Source organism: Platichthys flesus, chromosome 19 (genome assembly GCF_949316205.1).
Source record: "Platichthys flesus chromosome 19, fPlaFle2.1, whole genome shotgun sequence".
Classification (NCBI taxonomy): domain Eukaryota; kingdom Metazoa; phylum Chordata; class Actinopteri; order Pleuronectiformes; family Pleuronectidae; genus Platichthys; species Platichthys flesus.
This window is the reverse complement of record NC_084963.1, coordinates 11,005,598-11,028,830: the sequence shown is the minus strand read 5'-3', so window position 1 is coordinate 11,028,830 and position 23,233 is coordinate 11,005,598. Positions and strand designations below refer to the sequence as shown.

The following is a 23,233-nucleotide window of genomic DNA, read 5'->3' as shown; positions in this document are numbered from 1 at the left end:
CATATCATCATCGGCGTGATGAGAACAACCTAAAATGACAGATATCATCTTGGAGAAAAATGTATCCATCTACTTTGACTATGCATATTCGGTCCATATCCCCATCCACTAACATGGAGGCGGTGGGGGGCAATGACCTTTACAGCAGCCAGCTTCAAGGGGGCGATCGGGATTCTTTTGCTTTATTTTTAGCAGTCATGTCGTCCAAGAATCTGCCCTTCCTCTAATATGACTTAGGGGGAAAGCATTTATCACCCTCTGTTTGCAAATAAAGAACAAACCAACAGGTCTGACTGAGCTTGTTACAGTTCAACTTACACAAATACAAACTGAAAACAAATAAGAATGGCACGACAAGACAAGAGTTTAATCCTCTTCCTAGTAAACAGCAGTGCAGTGAGTGAGACCATAACCAAACTAATACATGTTGATAAACAGGGACTCTAACAAAACAAATGTAACAAATCAACAAGGACAAAGAACAATATCTGCTTATATTTATCATCAGCTGTCCTCTTATGATCTTGGCTGTTACAAAACAAACTCATTCATGTAAATCAATACCTTTTCTAACCACACAAAAACTGCATGAACACCTCGGGTTTAAGTAAATGTTACTCACCGGCATAGAGTGCAAAATACATCTGAAGTCATGTGCACCTTTCTACATACTGCAATTCATAGAAATCTGAACCATATCTTTATCATAAGTAGATGAATAAACAATCTCCTGTAAAGACATTCTGCTTTTTTATATCCTGTATAGCACACATCCTATGTGTGCATCAAGGCCATGTACTTCTATCTACTTCCTACCCCCTAAATAGTGCAGCTCTGATTAATGTTGACATTCAAGGTAGTGATCACTTAAATTAAATAACAGCTTAGATATTTAAAAGCTTTTTCTATATTGCACGTCCATCTGATACTTAAAAAATACGACACTACTTTGATTCGTTGCCCTAGGACTGAGTAGTTCTGGGAGGGAACATTGCATCAGCATTGTTCTGGAAGGTAATGATGTAGCATCTGACGACCTGAATTTCTGCTCCACTGGGGTGAGGAGATATGGACATTTGCTGTATCTCAGATAATAAAAGGAGAAAGCAATGTCAAAATCTGGCTGAATAAAAAAAATTACCTGATTGTATATAGCATAAACTATAGTGTCTCTAATGTATCTCTAACTAGTGTCATTCAGATATCGCTCCTCTTAATATACCTGTCCGCCTATCCTGTCCATTCTTATCTCACAATGCTAAGAAAGACGGGAAGAAAGTGTGAAACTCTTCCACCAAGTTTTGTGGAAATCTTCTGACAAACAGACAGTTGAGAAAATATAACCTCTATGGAAAGGGTCATAAAAACGATATGGTGGCGGGTTGTACCTGGTTTTGTCGGAGAAGCGAAGGAGCCAAAACCCTGGGATGCGACACTCCCTCCTCCAGTGCTGAAGGTCCCACTGGGTTTCTGCTCACCAAAGGAGGTCTGTCCAAAACCAAAGGCCTTGGCACCACTACTCCCAAACAGAGTGTTGGCACCTAGAGGAGAAAACGGAAGATAAATTCAAGTTTTTTTAAAGAGCAGTAAAATGCTTTTGCTTTTTGATTTCCAATTGGTCTCCACTATGGCATGGGCAAGTGGTAACACTGATGACAGAGTAAAAAACGACTTTATAGATTGAGTTAGCTTACCTGTCTGAGCAGGCTGGCCAAATCCTCCGGTGGCGGGAGGGGCGCCAAATGGGTTCTTGTTGGCAGCCTCCTCAGTGGGTTTGCCTCCCAGGCCACTGAAGAATCCTCCACCAGCTGATGGGCCTGCAGGGTTGGCTGAACCTGAACCAAACACACTCCCACTTGATGGTTGCTGCTGCTGCTGCTGGGAGAGACGTATTATTCATATGACGTGTCCAGAATGGGCAATACTATAAATGTCGAGACAAAACAAACCAGGAATAATGGATAGTACCTGTCCAAACACACTGCCAGTGCTCGGTTGCTGGCCAAACGAGGGAGCGGCAGAAGAGCAACCGAAGCCTGAAATAAAAATAGAAAGACATTCACTGTTTAATCTACACAACTGCAATAGATGCTGTGGAGTTGGTGATGCCATAAACATATCCAATCATCACTAGACAATATTGCTCCCCTTTTCTCCCTCAGTGCCACAGAATGAGCCAATTATGGAAACTTTGACCCCCTCACCAAGTGTGTAGTCAGGAGCTGGCAGCAACTGCTGAGCTGATACACTGACATCAGCTGTTCATGGAGAAACACATTCCCACTCTGCTCTGGGAATCTAGAGAATCTATGGGAATGGGACAACTCCCGTCGGGCCACCTTCTCCAATCTCACAGCCCGGAGATCCACTCAGACTTGATAATACAAGTGTCATATTTGGATTGAATCACAATAATATGCGAAAGTCAGCCAAATGTGTAAATGCTAGTACACAGCCTCCCTCACTTCCAGCTCCTGTTCTGATATAACAATATAATTTCAGTGGTTGTCCGAAGCCATTAACGTCACCAGTTAATACCACAACTTAACCACTTTGAGAAGTTCAAGTCTGATGAGCGAGTGGGACATCACTTTGTCTTCAGCTGACATTTGTATAATGACTTACAGTTTTGAAAATGTAAATACTGTCTGTGCCATTATTGTAATAGCCATAAAACAGCCATAGGATTGAATTTTTTAAACTGAAGATGCTGTGTTGATTTAAATATGCCACATAATAACAAGAAAAGATGAGGGCTGATAAACAGATAAACAGCAAAAGCAGGTGAAAACAGAGTTCTCTCACAACTTTTCAACTGTTATCTCTATTGTCGGTAACAAGGAACTGCATGTATTGTGCATGTTATCTTATGTTATCAGATTTACAAAAAGAACAAATAAATGAGGCAACTAGAAGGGTGCTCCGAGACAGCATACCCGCTACAAGGCTAACACTCGATTGGCCAGCCTACAGAAAGGGAAATTACCAAACCACGCAAGAGCAAACAATATGCTAGGCGCAAATGCCCCTGCCTCCAAAGATTAGCCCTTTCAAAACTCAAGTTTCAGAACAGTTTCCCTCAAACATACATGGGCCTGTTTTTTTACCACTATTTACAAGGTTTCAAAACCTAGTAAACAAACTAATGCAATGGGAGAAGAGTGACAAATTCAATACACAAAATGTGTTGGCGTTTGAAAACTAAAATGCAAAATACTGTCTGCAGGGATATTCTTTTTTTCAGCCTTTCAACACATTATGCAAGGTTACAAAACTCTATGATTGAAACACTGTTTCAATCATGCAAAACATTTATTTTTAGAGTTCAGGTTTCCACATATTTTGAGTTTTGGAATACGGCGGGATATTCATCCCATACGTAACCTTTTTCCAGCAGTTGTAATTTACACACCTTAATTGACATTATTCCACTCAACACTTCTATAGCTATAATATATATCCCAAAGAATGGTTTTATTACTCAATGGCAGTAAATAAACCGTTTGGCACAAGCTGTTTCTCTATCTTAACACTGAGCAATGACACATCAGTCCAGACTTGCACTCACCTGAGGGCTGTCCAAAGCTGAATCCTGTCGACGAAGACGTGGTGGTGTTACTACCAAACACAGACCCTTGCCCAAATCCCGAGCTCTGGCCAAACGCTGGGGCTGTGCTCTGTCCAAACGGTCCTGACCCGGTGTTGCTGTCTGTGTTGGCACCGCCTTGGCCAAACGGGAAGGTACTTGTAGTAGAAGCACCAAAAAGACTTCCTCCTCCCCCTCCTACTCCTCCAGTGGTTGCAATGGTAGAGCCTGCTCCAAAGGCTGTCTGGCCAAAAGAAAAGCCACTAGCTGCAACAGTGTTACTGGCGGGCTGGCCAAAGCCACTCACCTGGCCAAATACAGTTTTGCCAAAATTAGCTCCAGGTGATGCACCAAACCCAGATGAGCCAAATCCTGTGATTGCTGGAGCTGAGGGGGCTGAGGAAGCTGGAGGTGCAACAGGTTGCCCAAAGACAGTAGCAGCACTAGTTGTTGCAGTGCTCACAACTGTGTGGGTGGGAGTGGTGGCTGTATTGGCAACTGTGTTGATTACTGTTGTGATTCCAATGGTGTGGCTGTCTGTTGTTACAGGAGCAGACTGAGTAAAAATGGAGCCAGGCTTGTCAGAAGAGGGAACCTGAAATGCTGCTGGTACAACCTGGGGGACCGGCAAAGCAGGGAAGGTGGCAGCTGGTGAAGTGGACACAGGAGCAGTGTTGGTGGTGTCTGCTGTGGCTTCGATTGTGTGAACAGCACCATATGGTGGTGGAGGGGCGGCTTCAGCTGGGGCAGCGATGAATGGGGGAGGTTCTGGGGTAGGGGCAGTTGTGGCCAAAGGAGGTGGGGGTGTTAGTGCTGCTGGTGCTGGTGTGGTGTCTATTGTGGCAGCCTCCCCTGTAGAGTCGGGTACTTCTGGGGCACTGGCGCTCTCTACAATGGATTCAGAAGCTGCTTCTCTTTCAGGGGGTGGGGTGGCTTCTGATGGTTGGGGTGTAGCTTTTGGTTCCTCTGAGGAGTCTGAAGATTCTACAAGGAGACTGCTGAAAGACGTAGGTAAAGCTGTGGTAGCTGAGCCTGACTGGGGAACAGCGAAGGCTGGCTTACTAGCTGATTCAGGAGGCTTAAACAAACTGCCTGTGGAATCTTCTGCAGACTTTTGGACACCTGTACCAAAGCTAAACTGTGCTACTCCCTTGCCCATCCCAACTCCACTGTCCACGAAGGCAAACGAGCCAATAGAAGGTTTAGCAGAGGCATCTTTGGCTTCTTCTCCTTGGCCCACGCGAAGTCCGGAGAAACTGCCCAGTGTCTCACCTCCAACTGGCTTAGGCGGCTGTGGCTCTACCTTGAGGGCTGTAGCGGTAGAGGTTGGTCTGGCTGCTTCTCCCGGTGGGTTTGGAGGCAGGGTGGGCGAGGCCGTGCGTAGAGCCGGGGAGGTGGACTTTGGGACGAAGGGGAATGCTTCGTCTCCAGCCTGGCCGAATCCCATTTTGCCATTTCCACCAAAGGAAAATTTACTCACATCCTTTGCTGGAGAGAGATTAGGAATAACAAAACAGAAAAAGATAAGCACATATTCATTTTACACCCACTACTATATGACACCAATTTGCTCTCTTGTTTATTACCTTGTGATATTCCAGCTCCCTGTGCAGCTGAAGCAAAACCGAAGCCTGTGGCCCTTCAAAATAAATAATTTAAATCACACATCAATATTGCTTCAGTAGTTACAATGACCAATTAACTGAACGATCATGTGCTGTGTATATCGTGGAATTGGGTTAGCTGGTTGCACTAAATCATATTTGAAGGACAATATAACTGTGTTAAATATAGTTTTGAGCTTGTAACTCAAAATGAAAAAAAATATTATTAGAATTTAGAAAACATGTACAGAATATATTATTGTATTTATGTCATTGTGACAAAAAAAATCTTCAGTTGCATAATGCTTCTTACATTTTCCTGATCTGACTTACCCTGAAGCAAAGGAGAAACCTTTGCTGCTGTTTTGATCCGCTGAGCTTGCAGGAGCCGCGGAAACATCAGGTTTGGATGCATGACCTGAGGAAGACAAAGGTAATGAATTCAATCCCAATCAGTCATGGAAGTTACAGCATCACCTTAGTTTTACATAAAGCCCAAAGCAAAATATAATCTCAATTCTGAAAACCAGAGAAGTAAACATTAAAAAAAAATATATATCCTACAATATACAGCACACATATTTAAAACAGTCCTTACTGAACACAAAGCCTGTCTGTGGGGTGGTTGTACTTTCAGCGGACATCGTCTGGATGCCTTGGTTAGGATTCTGCAGAAACAGTTTGAAATACACTCAGACCATTGTACATTAAAGACTGTATGTTCTTTACATAATATTCTGTTTTCATGCCATCATCCTCTTTACTTGACTTGCTCCATGTTTCTCATTTGGCTATTTATTCTGTACATGATCCTCTCGCACTCCTGTCATCGCATCATCGTAATGCACAACACAACAGACATTATGTCTGTGACTATTATACAATTTAAAGAATTGTTAAATCAACTTTGTCCCACAGGTGCAATTAACTTTTTTTTTAGAAAGAAGTAGTGAAAACAAACTCGTGACACAAACTCCTGCAGCTGGATATCAGTGTGTTTGATCTTGTATGGGCCCGAGTTCAGTTTGATGGGACTGACCCATGGATTTGTGCGAGGAGTTCCCCTGTCACCAAACTGTGATTTGTAACATCAACATGGGAGGGCACATGGGCATTTCACACCCATGTAGTTTATGGTCTGTCTTCACATACAAATCTATGGGCTATCTGAGAATTTTCACATGTTGAAAGTTAAGTAGAGATGTAATACAATAACACAAACATTGCTTTATTTTGAGTATTTAAAATAATGTCACTTAAAAATACACTGAAGACATGTTTTGTGCATGCACCATGCCACTGTAAAAAGTTGGTATTTACATGTTTCTTTGAATTAAATGATATGTTTCTAAGAAAATCTGATAAGGAAGTCTCTAGGTAGACGTGGTAGGGGTGGATAAGATAGCATATTCTACATATTGTTTCAGAAATTCTGAAAATGTTTCTGCAACCCTTTGAATATTGAGTGTCTTAGCCATTCAAGTGTGTTTATGACATTTGCATTTGTGAATAATGTGTTATCTAGGTATCAAGACTACAGCAACACACAAATTTGAAAAGATGAGTGACAGCCATGCGAGTGATGGATAGAAGATACTCACTCGTTTAGCCTGCGTGGAGGAAACTGTTGCAAAGACTTGAGCAGCTGGATCTGGACCTGGGGAGCTGAGAGAAAAACAGAAAGGGAGAAAGAGAGAGAATTAAGAAGGTGTTCAGGTACAATCAAATGAAATGAGCTACTTGTGTTGAAGAAAATTGAAACATTTTCTTCTTAACTGGGAATCATTTAAAGGAATGTCTGAACCATGACCGTTTGAAAGAGGGAAAGAGTTCACCATGTTAATGCTGGATCAGAGAAGAGAGAAGAAGCCGACGTTCATGATCATCTTACTCTCACAATGCCTTACTTTGCTTATTTGTTATTGTGAGCAGACTTTATTTGGTAAAGCCCCAAGGAGAAATGGTCAAAAAAATATCAAGCAATAAAGTGGAGCACGGTCCAGTGGGGCCGGAGACAGCACAGGAGTGCGAGAGGATCATGTACAGAATAAATAGCCAAATGAGAAACATGGAGCAAGTCAAGTAAAGAGGATGATGGCATGAAAACAGAATATTATGTAAAGAACATACAGTCTCCTTGTATTTTTTTGGGCTCCATTCTCCAGCGCTCTGGTTTCTATATTAAACATCTGTTTCATTTAAAATGGAGCGTGCTTGTGCTGAAGTAAAAAACAATAAAATATACATGAATAATTACATATTGAGCTATATGTTATAAAATATTTGCAACCGATGTCATGATCAAGGAATCAAGCTGGGATGCAGAGACTGATAACCTCTGCCAGTCATGTTCATTAGCTAAGAATAGGTGAGTCATTGACCTGACAGATCTATGGTGAGGGGAGACAGTAGAAACAAACACTGGACCCCTTGAGGACTCACATTGACAGACTGTCTACTCACTGAATACAAAATATATGCAAGTTTAGTTAGCAATTACAAACATTAGTCAATGCTATAAATGTAATATGCTTAATATTAATACAGTAAATATCCAGGTGTGATATTTGGACATGGCAGATATATGAAATAGTTCTATATTATTCCTAACTGAATAAAAAGAGAATTTGCAAAATCCAAAGTAACATTATCTGCATCAGTCTTAAAGGCACAAAAAGATAAATCAAAGAAGAATGCAGTACAACTAGCTGGGAGCACTCTCAGTCAGTAAGTCGCGCACACAGAATACACATCACTGTACATATGGATAAACCAAGCAAAGAGCTTCTCAAGGCAAAGAAAAGGAATATTTTCCAGTCAGTCACCTAAAGCAAATTGTGGGTTTTTCAGCCTACAGTTTTGTCTTCACCAAGAAAAAACCATGTCCAATCACACAGCACCTGAAGGCTGCTGCAGTAAACAACTCAAGGGTTCCAGACATCAGATAGTCACAGGCAACTGATTTCCATCCAAGTACTAAAAACAACTCATCGATTTTTAGGTTTCTTAGATTGACAAGGGACTTTTCAGCCTCTGAAAGTGAGGGAATATGAATAACAATGGCTCCAAACCACCAAAAACTGGTTAATGTAATGTTTTGGTGGAACTCGCACAAACTGTGTCACTGTCTAAACACTTCATGGACCTGATAATTCTGTATAATTTCTGAGTTATACCTGATGATATTGGAAACTGGTACAGGAGACCCTTTCTCCTTGAGCTCTTGAATATTGAGGACCTGAGGGACCGTCTTCAAAGTGGACTCTGTCAAGGAAGCGCCGACAACAGCTGGAACACAGAGGACACAGACAGATGAAACTACAGTGTTTATACCAAAAATAGGATACACTAGAATGAGATGAATGTCTCAATGGCATTGTAACTACACCGAAACTTAAAGCGTTCAGGTTCACACAGCTTGCTCTGTTAGTCTGTGTCTCCCCCTGGTGAATTATATTAGGCACTGCAGAAGGATTATAAATAAACAGTTTCTTATGCAGTGTTGCCTTTAAATACTTAATGATAAATCTTGATCATATTAAAGATAGATATTTAAATCAACTCTCGATGGCAGACAGAAACTGGCATCTGTTGAACGTTCTTCCTACCCGTCTTCTGATTGGCAAACTGCCTGCGTAGAGCAGCAGTGGCTGCGGCCTGCTGGGCGGGGTTGGTGACAGGTCCGGTCCTCTCAACCGATGGGGCTCCATGTTTGACAGTCTTTGTGGCAAGAGCCGTGCTGTCAGGCCCGCTGAGGTTGATCTTATTGCTTGGAACTGAAAAATGAACACAGTGAAGCATCTCTACTAATGTTTAATCCTTGTACATCCGTGTTCCTTTGGACATGATGTGAATAACTTACCAGGGCTGGCAATAGGGCTGAGTCCAAAGCCCATAGCCTGTAATTGGTGAATTTTGTTTAAAGGCGTAGACTGGATTGCTCCAAAGCCAGGCTGGATAGAGGGGGTCCTCACGACGGTGGGGTGACGAGGGGTGGCAAGTGCTTGGGGTATAACAAGGAGGGGCTCTGGCTGTAGTTCGTCCTCCTCCTCCTCTTCCTCCAGCTCCAAGTGAGCCGGGTTGGGGTCCAGGGACTGGGACATGGTGGAGGTAGAGCTCACATCATCCAAGTCCTCGTAGTATTTAGGTGAAAGGAAGGCAGATCGAGACAGGTTGGCTGAGAGAGAATACATCAAGGAACCATAATTAATAAACATTTGTGGTATGGACTTCACACATTTATCTCATTGAAGTACGATAGAATCTTGTAATTTTGTTGAAGTAAGAAGTCTGTTTAATTCAACAGTCTACTCTTGTTTATGTCGAGTATCTCTATCTCGCTTTTACTTTATGTTGAGATTGTTTGCCATTCAAGGTTAAATACATGTTAATGTTCATAAAACCCCAACATTCAAGCCGTGAATGAAATTGGCAAAAGAAGAATAGATGAGTATCACTCTTGTTAATTAGGTTTGAGCAAGAGATGTGTACCTGGTGCAGTTGAGCGGACAGGAGGCATCTGCCCCTTTGACAGGAAGTTGCGTAGCTGGGACTGTTTCACTGGTGAGATCTTGACTGATGTAGAAAAACATCGACAGTAAGTATTTATTAAAATCAAGTTAATACTTTCTATGTACATTTAAAAAAATCATGATTAATACCTGGAGATCTGGATTTGGTTTTGGGAGGGGAAGTGTCCAGTCTGGCTTTCAGGAGTGCATCCCTTAAACTCTCTAGCTCACTTTCCAAACTGCAGTTAAACACAGGAACAACGATTTAAGTTGCAAACAACAAAGTCTTTTCTGAGAGCTATTCAAAGTGAACTGATACATACATTTAGACAGAATGTTAACATCCCCTGCAGGCTGCCATACCGACAGAAATGAGTGCCCTCTTTAACTTATTCATGTCGCTATGATGATTATGTTATGAGCTATTACACCACACAGTTATGATAACAACCGCCTGATTATAATTTTTTCTGTCTTAATTATTTAAAAACTGCTCTAGATTCAAATTGTCGCTCATTTATGTCACTGTTCACTTGAGGTATGTGACTCAAAATCAACAAAGTTTAACACTTGTATCCACGAGCCTTGCATTCCCCCCACATCTCATCCTTACCCAGCTGTTGTTGCTGCAGCAGTATTTTGGTTTGCAGTAGATGTAGTCGTCTTGTTGTAGAGCATCAGTGAACTGAGGTCTTTAACCAATTGGTCCAACCTGTGCTTTTGCTGCTCGATGATGTACAGGTTGTTGGCCAGTGTTGTGAAAAGACCCTCACGCCCTGGCACGGACATGTGTCTGTAAAGAGGAGAACAAATTATACTCCATCCAAAATCTTTTAAGTATCATAAAATACTCAACAACGTAGAAATAGGTTTGCAAATAATTCACAAACTAATTTCAAGAATAAATTAATAATCTTAGGCTACATGTCAATCTAGACAGGGAACATCAGAAGACGAGCCTGTGGAATGTGAAGCATCTTGTTAACTTATACTAAAGTACACAAAATACTTAATTGTTTGGTTCATCAGCACATCATTATCATAAGTATCGTGATTTGTGCAAAACTGTCAATTTTATTCTTGTAATTTTATGGTGACTCGAAATCTCAGATTTTATGTTCTTTAATATCACCCTAATCCTACTCAATCCTATTATATAATTTTGTCTTTTGTGCTTACTTCAACTTTTTCTTCTTCTCCAGATGTTTCTCCCATTCCACATTCAACACATCGTTGACGTCTTCCACAGCAAATGTGACGTACTGGTACAGTCTGCGAATCTCCTGCATCCGGCAAAAAATAAAATAAAATATCAGTGATACATTTATACAAGCTTTGAGAAACTTTTTAGTGTACGCTCACGCAAAGATTTGAGTCATCCAATACTCCCTGTCTCACCTTGAGTCGTTCCTCACTGCGCGGATCCAGAGGTTTTTTGTAAAGCAGCTGTCTGTTATTGTCGTCTTTGCTCAGCTCACTCTGGGTGCTGGCTTCTTCTGCCCCAGCAAAGCCTTCCAATAAGGTGGTCTTCAGAGTCCCAATATCCCCATTGAGAGACTGAGATTCAGAAAAGGGGGGAAAAAAAGGTTGGATGAGGACAAGACCGTTCAATTCATTCCATAGAGACCATAGCTATGGCACTAAAACAAAACATGCACTGTATAACGGCGCAGTTTTGGACAAAGGTTGCATTATAATTCTGCCGATACAAATGATTTAAGCATCTAAGCTTGGTCCTCTTTGATGTTTTCACTCCATGTGATCAAGAGATAAATAAAATCATTTTTGATTAGTTTGTGCATGTCGGAGCAGGCAAAATAAAAATGTTTCTTGCAGAGAGAGAGATTTCTCTTTTTTGGAGGGGGATGACAATTGGTGGAAGCATTTGTGGAAGCAAAACAAACATCTTTCTGTTAAGTTAAGTGATTTTGTGTCAGATAAATAAACTATGATAACTTGAGAAATAAAGATGCAAACATGAAGTGCTGTAACAATGAATAGGCCACTTTAGTCAGTTGTGTGTTAAAGGGGTGAAACAACTTTGATTCTTTAGTCTGAAAATGTGTTAAAGGAATGTTTTGTGCAGTGCGCATTCCTGAAGATGAAACTCTGCACATACATAGACGATATCCATCTTCTTTGTTCCATGGTCTCACCTCTGTAGTTTCCTTGATCTCCAGCGTGAAAATATGTAGGTCCTCTGACTCCTTCCTCAACTCCTTCATCTCCTCGTTGGTGCCAACCTTGAAATCAGCTCTTGCGCTTCTTGCCTTAAGGTCATCCAACTCCTGCTGGAAGTGTGCGATCTGATGACAAGTCAAAGAGATGCTGAGTTACAAACAATGACAGGAAAAATTCACCACAGAGTCCTAGTTTTTATGGTGTGGCTGATCTGTGTATATGTACGTACTGTCAGTGTATGTCAGTTTACTCACATTATATAGCAGTTACTGGGTGAACATATTTGGTATTTGAAACATTTTATACGTGGTGCAATCAAATTTTATTTCATGCGCAAAGTTCCATTCGGTAACCAACTATGACTTTAACATTAAATACGCTGCTGCAGAAGGAACTTAAAATCCACACACATGTTACTTTAGTGTAGACTGTCTCACCTCTTCAAATATAGCGGCCATGATGTGATCCGACTCTTTCTTTTGCTGTGGCTGCTTCTCCACGGCCCTCACAGGTGCCACAGGGGTCTGTCAGGAGACAGAGATAAAACACATTAAAACCTTCTGTTTAAAGTCAGGAAGAAAATAACACACACACTTTGTTGTCTTCGACCGCCAGCAGTTGGATTCATGATTATACTTTTGATGGTAGCAACTCCTACCAGCACAGTTGCACTGACATCCAACATCTTGTCAGATCCATTACCATGGGAATCTTACGGATTTTATCTCCTCTTTACTTTTCATTGCAGTTTTGTGATTGTCATTTGCTCATTTTATTTTTCTTTGATCAGTTCACTGCTTAACATGTTAGCTAATTTAAATACAGGAGCAATAAGCTGTCTGAGGCTAATGTGTTGTTAATATGATGTAGCTGGGCAGAGATACCGTTTCGCCTTCTAAAATTAGAGGACAGGAAATAATTGTAGCAAATTTTGTGCTAATATAAATTTTCACACCACAATACTTCTGCTCTCATTTCTTGTTCATGGGTTCTCATCGTTTTCTAATTTGTGATCACAATCATTGCTTTTCAAGTTTCACAGTCTTCCCTTCAACTGTCTAGCATTGCATACACATCTAGTGGGGGTATCCAAATACAATATTTTATAAAGAAAAGCTGAAGATGAATGAAAATGGTTGCTATATGTGTTTTTGTCAAATACCGTCAAAACAACTAAAAGAAATCCATTTGATATGTGAACCCGAAAAACAAATATTTAATGATAACGAAAACAACCTGTGGAGCTTGGATTCGGCTTTGGGCTGCAGGAGTTGGTTTCTGGACAACTGTGGGCAGCATGCTGGTTTGAACTGGACGCACTGGGGCTGCGGCACAAGCAACAATATTAGATATCACATTCTTACTCATGAACACTTCAATTAAGGAATTCATTAATGTAAAAAAACAAGACTTTCTCACTTAGTACAGCTGGTGGCTTAGCAACTGCGGGCGGAGGGGCGGTCAAACTACTGGAATTGGAGACAACTGGTTTGGGTATTGGAGAAGTGAAGGACAAAGACTGTGGGGCTTGTGCTGGAGTCTCCACTGCTGAAAACCTAAGGAAAGAGAAGTTGGATTTGTATATATACAAACATGAAGAATGTGTCAGTCATATATGACTGTTATATGATATATCAGTACCTCTCATTCAGATTCATTTTCACTGTGAGTGGGGAGGCGATGGGAGGAGGTGGAGCTGCTACCGCTGACGGTTTGATGGAAGGCGTGCTGATGGAAAATGCAGAAGGTGCTGAGGGAGTATCAGAGGGAGGTTTGGAGGCAAAGGAAAAGCCTGAGGATCCTGAGCCAAAGGGCGTGGATCCCCCCAGGGAGAAAGCTGAAGGGGCTGAGGGGGCGCCGGTAGATGGGACAGAAAAAGAGAAGGCCGACGAGGACGTCGTCACAGGAGCTGTCGTAGCAAAGCTGAACCGAGCAGCGGCGGAAGAGGCAACGGGAGCTGCAGGAGTGGGAGCAGCTGCTGATGTTAGGCCGAGGTTTTGGAACACGGCTGGGGCAGATGGGAAGGAGGCAGCAGCTTTTGGTGGTTGGGCTGCCACAGAACCTGTGAATAGAAGGAATATGAGGTGCCATTTGATCTCATCACATGTTAGGCAAGTTTGGTCTAATTTTAGGAGCACTTGAAATTAGCCTCAGAGATTAGAATAGATCCACATTTTTCATGGTGGGTTAGATGCAACCACATTTCTATCAGACTTCAAAGAAGTTTGTACAAATGTTAACGAGCCTCTTTCTGCATTACTTTGGATTGGTTGAAAACACTGGCCTTCTAACGTCATAGAAGAGAAAGCATTACACAGTGTTGTCAAATCTGACTACACGATCAAAACAAGATTAGTCTCATTCCATTCATTATTGGGAATGTAAAATGAAAAAAGATTGAACAACAACTAATTGATAGATTTTCTTTTAACTCTTCCACAAACAGAACAATCAACAGAAACAGAAACATTTAAACAGTTATTCGTATTATTAAATTGTACTTTGTTTCAAAAGACTTTCCAATTCTTTTCTGGCGTCATCACCACTAGACTCAAACCCAAAACAACGTCTGGGTTATATCTTATGACATTTTAAGGTTGATCTGAAAATGATCTAGTTAAATTTTCCTGTAATTTGAGGGTTCACAGACATAAACCTGATGTCCCCAACTTGACAGTCCCTGATTTCAAATCATAAACATGACTGACATGTTTGATATCTATGATTGGAATAAGGGACATACTTGTGTAGTATTAAGGGATGGGCAATCGGGTGAGTGAGCAGAAACACACAATAGCCAATGAGAATGAGCTGACAGAAAAGCGCCATTGACAAGAAGTTGCATACTTGGGTTTAGAGCTGAAACTGGCAGCCTACAACATAAATACAACTTTAGTTTTCTGTACATAGGATATTGACGACAGTATGAGTGCTTTCTAATGTGTCCACAGAAAAGTGCAGCCAGCTGATGATGCCGGCCGTCCATGTTTGTTTGTATTCTGAAGTGACGCTCGATCCTGCAAGTTTCTGTGAGTTTCCAAGTCTCTGGAATCGCCACTCGGAAATCTCTAATCAGTTTGTTTAAAGAGTTTCATCATGCGATCATAAAAGAATACAAATCAGTTACATCTATTGTTATAATGTCTGTAGTTTCCCACATTTAAAAAATCATTAAAGATTACAAAATCCTCTAATTTGTTGCAGGCATAAGGAGGAGGATTCTTAACTCCAGCTAGTTTCTGGGGACACTAGTTGTTGCATTATGACCATTAATTGCACTTTATTATGTTGTGCTATGCTCTATTGCACATGTTTTCTATGTCTTATAAACATTTTTCTATTTTTCATATATTTTATTAAAGAGGTTCATATTTCAAGTTCAAGTACATGGAATCTTAGAAAATCCTCTTTTTTTTACTGTGGTATCGAAATTGTAATCAACATCGTGTTATTTTACCGGTGTTGGCACCGACTACTGAATTTTTGATATTGTGACACCCCTACTGGTGATCAAGTTAGTCAACAGCCTATGATGGCAAAACACCAGAAAATGGAACAACTGGAAAGCACAACTTAACTATCACTTGAGGAAATATATCATTGACAGGTGTGATTATGAATCACCATGAAACCCTCTCGACAATGTTCACACTAAAACATTACCGGATGTCTTACCTAGCTTGGGCAGTCTCTCCCCCTCCAGGGGGAGCGGGCTGGGGACTGAGACCAGCTGCTTCGCACCGGGGTTGAGGTTGAGCAGCGCAAACGGGCAGAGTAAACCCTCTGTGGATAGGATGAGCATTATGGGCGCTGGTGGTAAGGTCTTCTCTTCAGCTATGAACGGAACAGAGGGAGGACAAAGATACTCAGAGATAAATTGCATACATGACATACAGCAAAAAATGTTCACAATTTCACACAAAATATCCAAAACACATAACACTTACACACACAAACTCCATCTTTCTATCCTGCGTAACTCCCCAATTTCCTCCTAAAACACATTTTCCACAGAGCACAGAATCAGAGAGATATCTCTGCAGCTCTCTGGTGGGACACTTTGTACACAGATTATTAATTGAGAGCCATATCTGTGTGCAATCTCCATTGGACGGTAATAAGACTTTTGTGAGAAATTTCGATCTCTGCACAGCTCCCAATTCACACCGCTGCACAAGGGAAGTGTTGTCTGCTCTCTATGGGTTCCTCTGTTTGTGACTACAAAATGCGGTTTGTCACTGTAATCATTAAAGTGTTGACGGCATCTGAGCACAAACACTGTATGGAAGTTCTATATTTATCCCATTAACTCTGGTCCATTCTGGCCTTTAGGCATTCAGATCAAATCAGCAAGCAGCGAGTGTTCCGCTGAAAAAGACTACTGACCTGGCCAATAAAAGCAATGCTGCTACCGTAGGTCCCCAAAACTCCTTCCTGTTCCTCACACCTTGGCTACATTCACTCTATTAAATATTTGTTTTGAAAATGCCTCATCTCTGCTATGGATACGCCTGATGTCCACACGACTCTGACGTTTTGGAGCCGCTAAAACAGAGAGGTTTGGAAACGATGACATAGGACACTCACTAGAGCTCGCCGATTCCATCTTTAAGTTCACATAGCAGCTTTCGCCGATTGGTCAGGCTCCTATCACATGAGCATCTTCCTTAACCAGTATAAGCCTCAACTACCAGTGTAGAATCCAACATGTATAATCGATTACAAGTGCTACTGACCCTGTTGTCTTTGCTAACAGCTGTCCATTTAAATTCTACATTTTACAAAGAAACTGTTTACATGTGTTGGAGACAAGCTTTTATTCCTATATTGACAAGCTCTCTCTCCAAGCAACAACCAAGTGCTTCCTGTTTAACCTGGCACGCGGATGCACAGTGTACGCGAGTAGTCACGCCATATGCTTTTCAGTCCCGTTAGTATGGACAAGGATTCAAATGAGTACAGAGCCAAAACGCCTGTGTGGAAAGAGATCACTTGAAACGTCGGAGTATGGAAGTAGCCAAACTTTCCAAAGTCATGCAGGGTGTAGTGGGCTGCAGACGAAACTGGAAAATCCAGGCTGAACCATGTAAATGATAAAACTGAATATTTGCATCCTACATTAATGATGCATTAGTTAGAATTGATACCAGTTGCTTAAAATACGTAAGTAATGTATATAGAACACTTTGTCCTGGTTGTTCCCTCTACAGCTGCGTCTCATCACAGCAGTGGCTGTTCTTTCTCACTTCACCTCAGTGTTGGATTACTTACCTCTAACTCAACTCTCTGACAACTTCATTTTGCAAATACTCTATATTCATCCTATTACGCAAGTATATTGGTATTATATTATCTGCATATATATGTTTTCATCTTCTCAAACAAATTGAGAAGATGACAAATATTGTCTTTCACGCAAAACAAAATAAGCCTGCAATGAAGAGAACAAACATGGGAATACAGCCTCTAATGTTCAGTTTCATCTCAGTTATGAAACTACAGTTTGAAAGATAGAAGCAAAGAGATAGAGGGTGAAAGAGAGAGCGAGCAGAAGGGAGCGGCACACAGTAAACCTCATCAGCATTCTGCAACAGGATTGTCTGGGCTTTGTTGTTTGTTGTGGTCCTCTAGCTTGTCTGAGCCATTTTAATGAGCGTATTTTTTTCTCCTCTCCACAGATAACGCTCCTGTTACTCTCCCTTCACTTCCCCTATCTAATGTCTCACTCCGGATAAAGGTTTTGATCTACTACAATCATGTCAAAATACTGCTAGAATTGCAGGTTTTATCTTTTTTTTGCTCGATGGGGAGGGAGTTCTTAGAATGAGCACCGAGAGATGTGACGAGACAGCAACGGCAGCTCTACGTGAATGTCTGACAGACTGGGCCAGTTAAGATTAAGCGGTGTTCTGAGACGGGAGCTTATCACTATTCTTTACACATGCTGCAAGAGAACACTGCAGTGGAGGCTGTGTGCACAAAGAAAACCTGAAATTCAAAGTTAACTTAGATATGACAGGATCTCCCAGATCATTAATATGCCTACAAAAAGTGTTTTAAGGAATCAGAAAAGGACAAACTGAGAGGGCAACCGTGCTTTGAACTTTTTTTAAGGAACTGGAAAAAAATAAATGCCAAATGAGTAGAAGTATGAATACATGTTCACTAAAACATGTGGATTGAGGTGGGCGGTAGCTGGGCGCAGACTGTGCACAAACCTTATATAAACCATCCATTCGTCCAATTAACTATTTTGTGGAACATCTAGTGTATTCAGCGAGCCTTACTGCTGACATTCATCACCATTTACGATAAAGACAATTTTAAAATAAAAGTGGTGTCCAAAACAAAATAGATGAAAAATGCAAGGAGGAGGGATCCAATTAAAAATGTGTCCAAATCTTGGGGTGGGAAAGGCTGTGATTTCAGTTGAATCATGACTCCAGGCAGAAAATATGTCTAAGATCTTAGTTCTACTTATTCTGTGCCAGTATAAGGGATTTTTTCTATATTAAAAAAGTGATAATTTATATCAGACTTGGTGTATTTTTCAGAAAGCCATTTTATAAACTGTCCTCATAAACATTTTTTTTGACAAACAAGGTGTCGAATCAAAAAACTTGATAAATTTATTCCGAACTTGTTTCTTATGTGACAGGGAAGTATAGTTGTATGTTGATTATACATGGATGACCCAAATCCATTCTACTTTGCAGACATTCAACAAAAAACATTCACAGAAAGCTACGAATTTTCCTTACAGATCCAGATATCCTGCTGGCTGGTGTAGTCTATGGCGAAGCCGAGCGGTAGAGTGTCTTCATTTGTCCCAGTCACTGGAAGCTCAGCCCGACTTGCATCTTCAAGGATCCAAAGTTCCCATATCTAAAAGGACGAAAACCGAATACATTAATGGACAAAATTGAGCACATCTACAATAACGCCAATTGACAGGTTTTTATTAACACCAATGCCAGTATTGTTTCTGCTCAATCAATCTGCTCAATTTTCAGTTGGAATAGAAATTGGACTAGACAGGTTTCGAGCATCATTGCAACTGCTTCATTACCTCTGAGCCTGCACAAAGTCTGTCATCTTCTAAAACAGATTGACGTAGAAAAAAATGCTCAATAGTTGTCATTTAGGAAAAAACATGACTAACATAAATCTAGTAAATGGCTGGATATACAGTGGTAGGCCATGTAATGTGAATTTCTGGATGTGAAATATTCATTGAATTTTCTGAAGAGTTATTGGTAATAACTTAATTAGATACCTTGTCGTCTTGTCTGGATATGACGCTGACCTCAATGGAAGCTGCTGATGCCGCAAACACAAGGTCCCTGAACGGAATCAACAATGAAGCAAAACAAAACTTTAAACAAATTGAATACGACATCACAATAAATCAAACACCTGTGTTTTAAATCAACAGTGACATGCCTTTTGGGTGCCGACTGTAGCATAAGTGCTTGAACACAATCTTTCTTACCAGTCCTCTACATGGCTCAGGAAGTAGTGGTGCAGCCGTTCAGTGCAGCTGCCGTACACCGTGTCACTAAAGTTTAGATGCTTCGTCTCCACCTTCTCATCCTTTTTCTGTAAAAATAAAATTGCATAAAGTTCAATTACTATAAGTAAATCAACAACAGATGACATCTCTGTCTGGTGGAACTATATTTTGGCTGCTTTATAATTTCAGATTTTATCATTGCTGTCATTAAAAGAATTTCCCTACAATTACTGAGAAACACATGCATTTACATTCTTCCAACTGACATCAAGTTACATTTTCATAATCTATGTCACACCTCGTTTTAAGAAGAAGTTGTATGATGAGCTGTTAACAGTGAGTCAGCTCACAATAAAAAATGATGAAGTCGATGAGTAGGACTAAAGGAGTGCAACCTGACAAAAATCCAAATGTGATCAGTATGTTGCTGTAGACTGGCTACTCACAGGGAGGGAGATCAACACAAGCTCGGGAGGGGTCTCAAGGGATCCATCCGCAGCAGCGTATACCACCGCAAACACAAAGGTTTTCAGCCAGAGCACATCCAGAGCTGAGAGAGACAATGGAGAGAGAAAAATACATTAGTCACAGATAAGACTTAAGCAAAGTCATAAAAACTATTGAATCTTATATAATTTTATAGACACAAGAGTGGTTGTTTCACCTTTGACCGGTTCATCAGGGGAAGAACTGTAGAAGTGTGGACATGGGATCACCTTCTTTTCCTCTAGTGCCTTTTGAACAGAGGAGATAATCAATTATTCATCTTGTCAGTTATTGGGGTGCTGCAATTATCAGCGAGCACAAAGTTTTTTTTATTTTTGATTGCAGCGTATTAGTTTCACTTACTGGTGTGTACTGACTGACTGTGGCATTCATTTTTCCTGCAGCGACTTGTTTTCCTTTCGGACTCCAGCTAACTGTGTGAAAACAACACGTCCATAGGCATAATTTAAGCCACAGCAGAGATACGGAGTACAGGTCGAATCAACTGCTACACTCAGTCTCACTCACGGCATGTGATGCCACTCGATGCTGGTAGCTGTGCCTGCACTTTGACACTGTCTGTAACATCCAAAATCAGCATGCTGCCGTCAGACAGACAGACAGCCAAAGTGGACGCCTGGGCGGGATTCCACTTCAGGTCCTGCACCATAGTGCCAGAGGATACGGCTGCCTGCAGTGATGCAAAAGGTAACTTCTGTTGTTTCGCCTGGAAAAGAAAGAAAAGATGAGAAATCAAAAAGGTAAAATTCTTAGTGACTTAATCTTGTAGATACTAAGACATTTGATGGATTAATACTAAATTAAACTACTAAAAATGATCTTGATCATTTAATAGAAACAATCGTCAGCTGGATGTCACTATTGTCTTTGCATTAGAAGCAAGTCTGCTGCAGCTGACACTATACCACTGAATAACAATGAAGGCTTCAAACAGACATTAATTTGTTACAGAGACACATCAACTCAGTACCACTGATGAGACTGCAGATGCATTTTACCCTCATTTTTCTCTCAGGCATTTCCTGTTGCACATGCTCAAGCACAGTGAAGCTAAAATTGCAAATCGATCTTCATGAGTGTTGTAGAACCTGCAATAAAAATGATTGGTGCCCCACAAAATGATGAAATCATTAAAATATTCACCTTGTTAGTGAAGGTGCGGACATCGTAGAAAGTGAGGAATAACCCCCCTCCCTCAGACACACCACATACTGACAATGTAAGTTCATCACAACTGAGAGCCAATTGGTGCACAGCCAGTTCCACCGTCACCTCTGCCAACACTGGTATTCCATTGACTAGAACAAAGAGGGAGAGTTGAGTGAATTGTGAGTAGGAGGGGAGAGTAGAAATTAGGTGAAAAATATATCTTATAAGTAACAATGAATGAGATGACCATGCATTGTGAATGAGAACAGATACGTATTTAAATGTATATATTGTATGATTGTATTCATACCTATTTCATTGGAGGTTCCTTCAACTCTATCAGCAGCCAGTATATCATGTGTCAGGTAAACTTTGAATGTTCTGTTGAGCCCAACAAAACATAAGCCATATTTATTTGAGAGGGTGAGCAGAGTGGATCTTTCTTCATGCAAATCCCCAGCAGGTGCAAAAACTCTTGCTTTCTTCATCTGACGAAACTGAAAATCCTAAAACACAAAGAGAAGCACTCTTTGTTACTTCATGGTGAAATTTGAAGGTGGTACAAAAATATGGCTCCAGCACAATACCTGCAACTTCAAACTAAACAGAAGGATAAACAATGGTATACTATAAACATGCTTTTTTGACTGCAGGGCTCGTGGCCTTTGAGACATAAGGAGCCAGTTGAGCGATTCCACACCGACTCACAGAGGACCTTTAAGTTACGGTTATAGTTTTGTTTGAAAACCTAGGACTGGACCATATTACCAATTGTTTTATCAAGAAGAATAATCCTTAGTGAATTAAGATAGTTACTACAAAAAAAAATCACTCATAATTTATTTAGAGTTTAAAAAATGTATTGTTGCTCCCTAGTGAAAGTCGCAGTACTAAACTGCTCCTTATGGGCAGAAATCCACAAACACTTGACAAATTTGACAAATCTGAGGAAGATCAATTATGTGTTATATCCTTACTACGTTTACACAATGCATAATACATCGGTAAATAATTTGACTTTTCTTACGTTTCTATTGACTGGATTATATTGCATTAATTAATGACATTGTTTTATAGGCAAGCTCTAAAAAATACTTGCTGCAAAAACTTCTATTGAATTCATGAGACCAGGGAAGATTGCAGGGAAGTAAAAACTAGGAGAAGGATATACAACTAACATCTTTTCACAATAATTTCAAGGTGCATACATAAATATACACAAAACATATATATACACAATTTAAACAATTCAGCAACCGTTTCCATGAATGCACGCTGTAAATTGTCCTTCTGCCTGACTTGATTATTTTTTGACATAAACGAAAACGGAAGTTAAGACATAAGCTAAAAGCCAGTGCTTCATTGACGTCAAAGTCTTGATTCTTAAGTGTTACAAAGCTGCATTAACTACAGATCGAGGGTGATTGGTGAGTCCATTTTACACACAGGCGGTTGTTAGTTCACGTGCCGTCAAGTTAAACGTCAAGGTACACATCAACAGTAACTCTTACGTCTACCGAGCTAGCATACAAACATGATTGAATTATAAGTACACTAGCTTTCTTGAGTGGCGTTTTAACATCTCGCTTTTACTATCAGCGAGGTCCAGTTTATGAATGTGGCTCTGTAAGTACTTTCAGGTTGAAATTGAGTTAACAGGGAGACCTTAAACCCTACTAGCTAGCTGAAGTGCTAACGTGAAGCTAACCAGAGGCAAGGAGGTGGACTGGCATGGTGCTAGCAAACATTAGCTCAGACATGCTAACCTGCGGGGATAACAGAACTTACCTTCATTTCCCTCTCCGGGGGAGAGTCCGTGTCGTCGCTCATTCTGACGGAGAGCGGCCGCTGCTTAACGGATAACCTGCCGCTTCACTTCGTGTCTCTCCTGGTGTGGATGTGAGCCAGATTAATGTGAAGCCACATTGGGCTGAAACTCGGGAACTGTACAAACACAAGCCGCGGCGCGTTTTTTGGTAAAGGAAACAACGTCAGAGTTGTTCAGGACGACGAGTCGATGACGGAGCGAGATCACCGAGCAATGGATGTGTTATTAAAACAGTCGTGGATCACCAAACCTTCGCAGCATGGGGACAATATCCGGTTTACTATGCCAATAAAATGCACTTATGGCTCCAAGGCATATGAATTTATGAAGAAACACTATTTTCAAATTCCCCAA

The 23,233-nt window shown here is 40.9% G+C and overlaps 1 protein-coding gene across 6 annotated transcripts in view; it reads right to left on the bottom strand.

Moving 5' to 3' along the window:
• nup214 (nucleoporin 214) overlaps positions 1-23,014 on the bottom strand; it is a 36,509-nt gene extending 13,495 nt beyond the window's left edge. For 4 of the 6 annotated variants that reach the window (XR_009924764.1, XR_009924763.1, XM_062413590.1 and 1 more), the window contains exons 1-32: positions 22,840-23,014; positions 21,362-21,557; positions 21,046-21,200; positions 20,410-20,608; positions 20,245-20,315; positions 20,060-20,129; positions 19,842-19,945; positions 19,375-19,481; positions 19,159-19,225; positions 18,644-18,767; positions 15,558-15,716; positions 13,524-13,944; positions 13,302-13,438; positions 13,119-13,207; positions 12,320-12,406; positions 11,858-12,007; positions 11,100-11,258; positions 10,881-10,984; positions 10,315-10,494; positions 9,852-9,940; positions 9,682-9,765; positions 9,053-9,367; positions 8,799-8,966; positions 8,367-8,478; positions 6,792-6,855; positions 5,789-5,858; positions 5,524-5,608; positions 5,173-5,225; positions 3,569-5,074; positions 1,969-2,036; positions 1,695-1,878; positions 1,389-1,541 (exon numbers count right to left, since the gene is read on the bottom strand). Coding sequence is in view for 4 of the 6 variants with exons in the window: in XM_062413590.1 (XP_062269574.1) it covers positions 1,389-1,541; positions 1,695-1,878; positions 1,969-2,036; positions 3,569-5,074; positions 5,173-5,225; positions 5,524-5,608; positions 5,789-5,858; positions 6,792-6,855; positions 8,367-8,478; positions 8,799-8,966; positions 9,053-9,367; positions 9,682-9,765; positions 9,852-9,940; positions 10,315-10,494; positions 10,881-10,984; positions 11,100-11,258; positions 11,858-12,007; positions 12,320-12,406; positions 13,119-13,207; positions 13,302-13,438; positions 13,524-13,944; positions 15,558-15,716; positions 18,644-18,767; positions 19,159-19,225; positions 19,375-19,481; positions 19,842-19,945; positions 20,060-20,129; positions 20,245-20,315; positions 20,410-20,608; positions 21,046-21,200; positions 21,362-21,557; positions 22,840-22,881 (5,572 nt within the window). In the remaining 2 variants the exon portion in view is untranslated. The remainder of the gene's footprint in view (positions 1-1,388; positions 1,542-1,694; positions 1,879-1,968; positions 2,037-3,568; positions 5,075-5,172; positions 5,226-5,523; positions 5,609-5,788; positions 5,859-6,791; positions 6,856-8,366; positions 8,479-8,798; positions 8,967-9,052; positions 9,368-9,681; positions 9,766-9,851; positions 9,941-10,314; positions 10,495-10,880; positions 10,985-11,099; positions 11,259-11,857; positions 12,008-12,319; positions 12,407-13,118; positions 13,208-13,301; positions 13,439-13,523; positions 13,945-15,557; positions 15,717-18,643; positions 18,768-19,158; positions 19,226-19,374; positions 19,482-19,841; positions 19,946-20,059; positions 20,130-20,244; positions 20,316-20,409; positions 20,609-21,045; positions 21,201-21,361; positions 21,558-22,839) is intronic. The other 2 variants (XM_062413591.1, XM_062413593.1) reach the window with 1 other exon arrangement.
• Between the last annotated feature and the right edge of the window lie 219 nt (positions 23,015-23,233).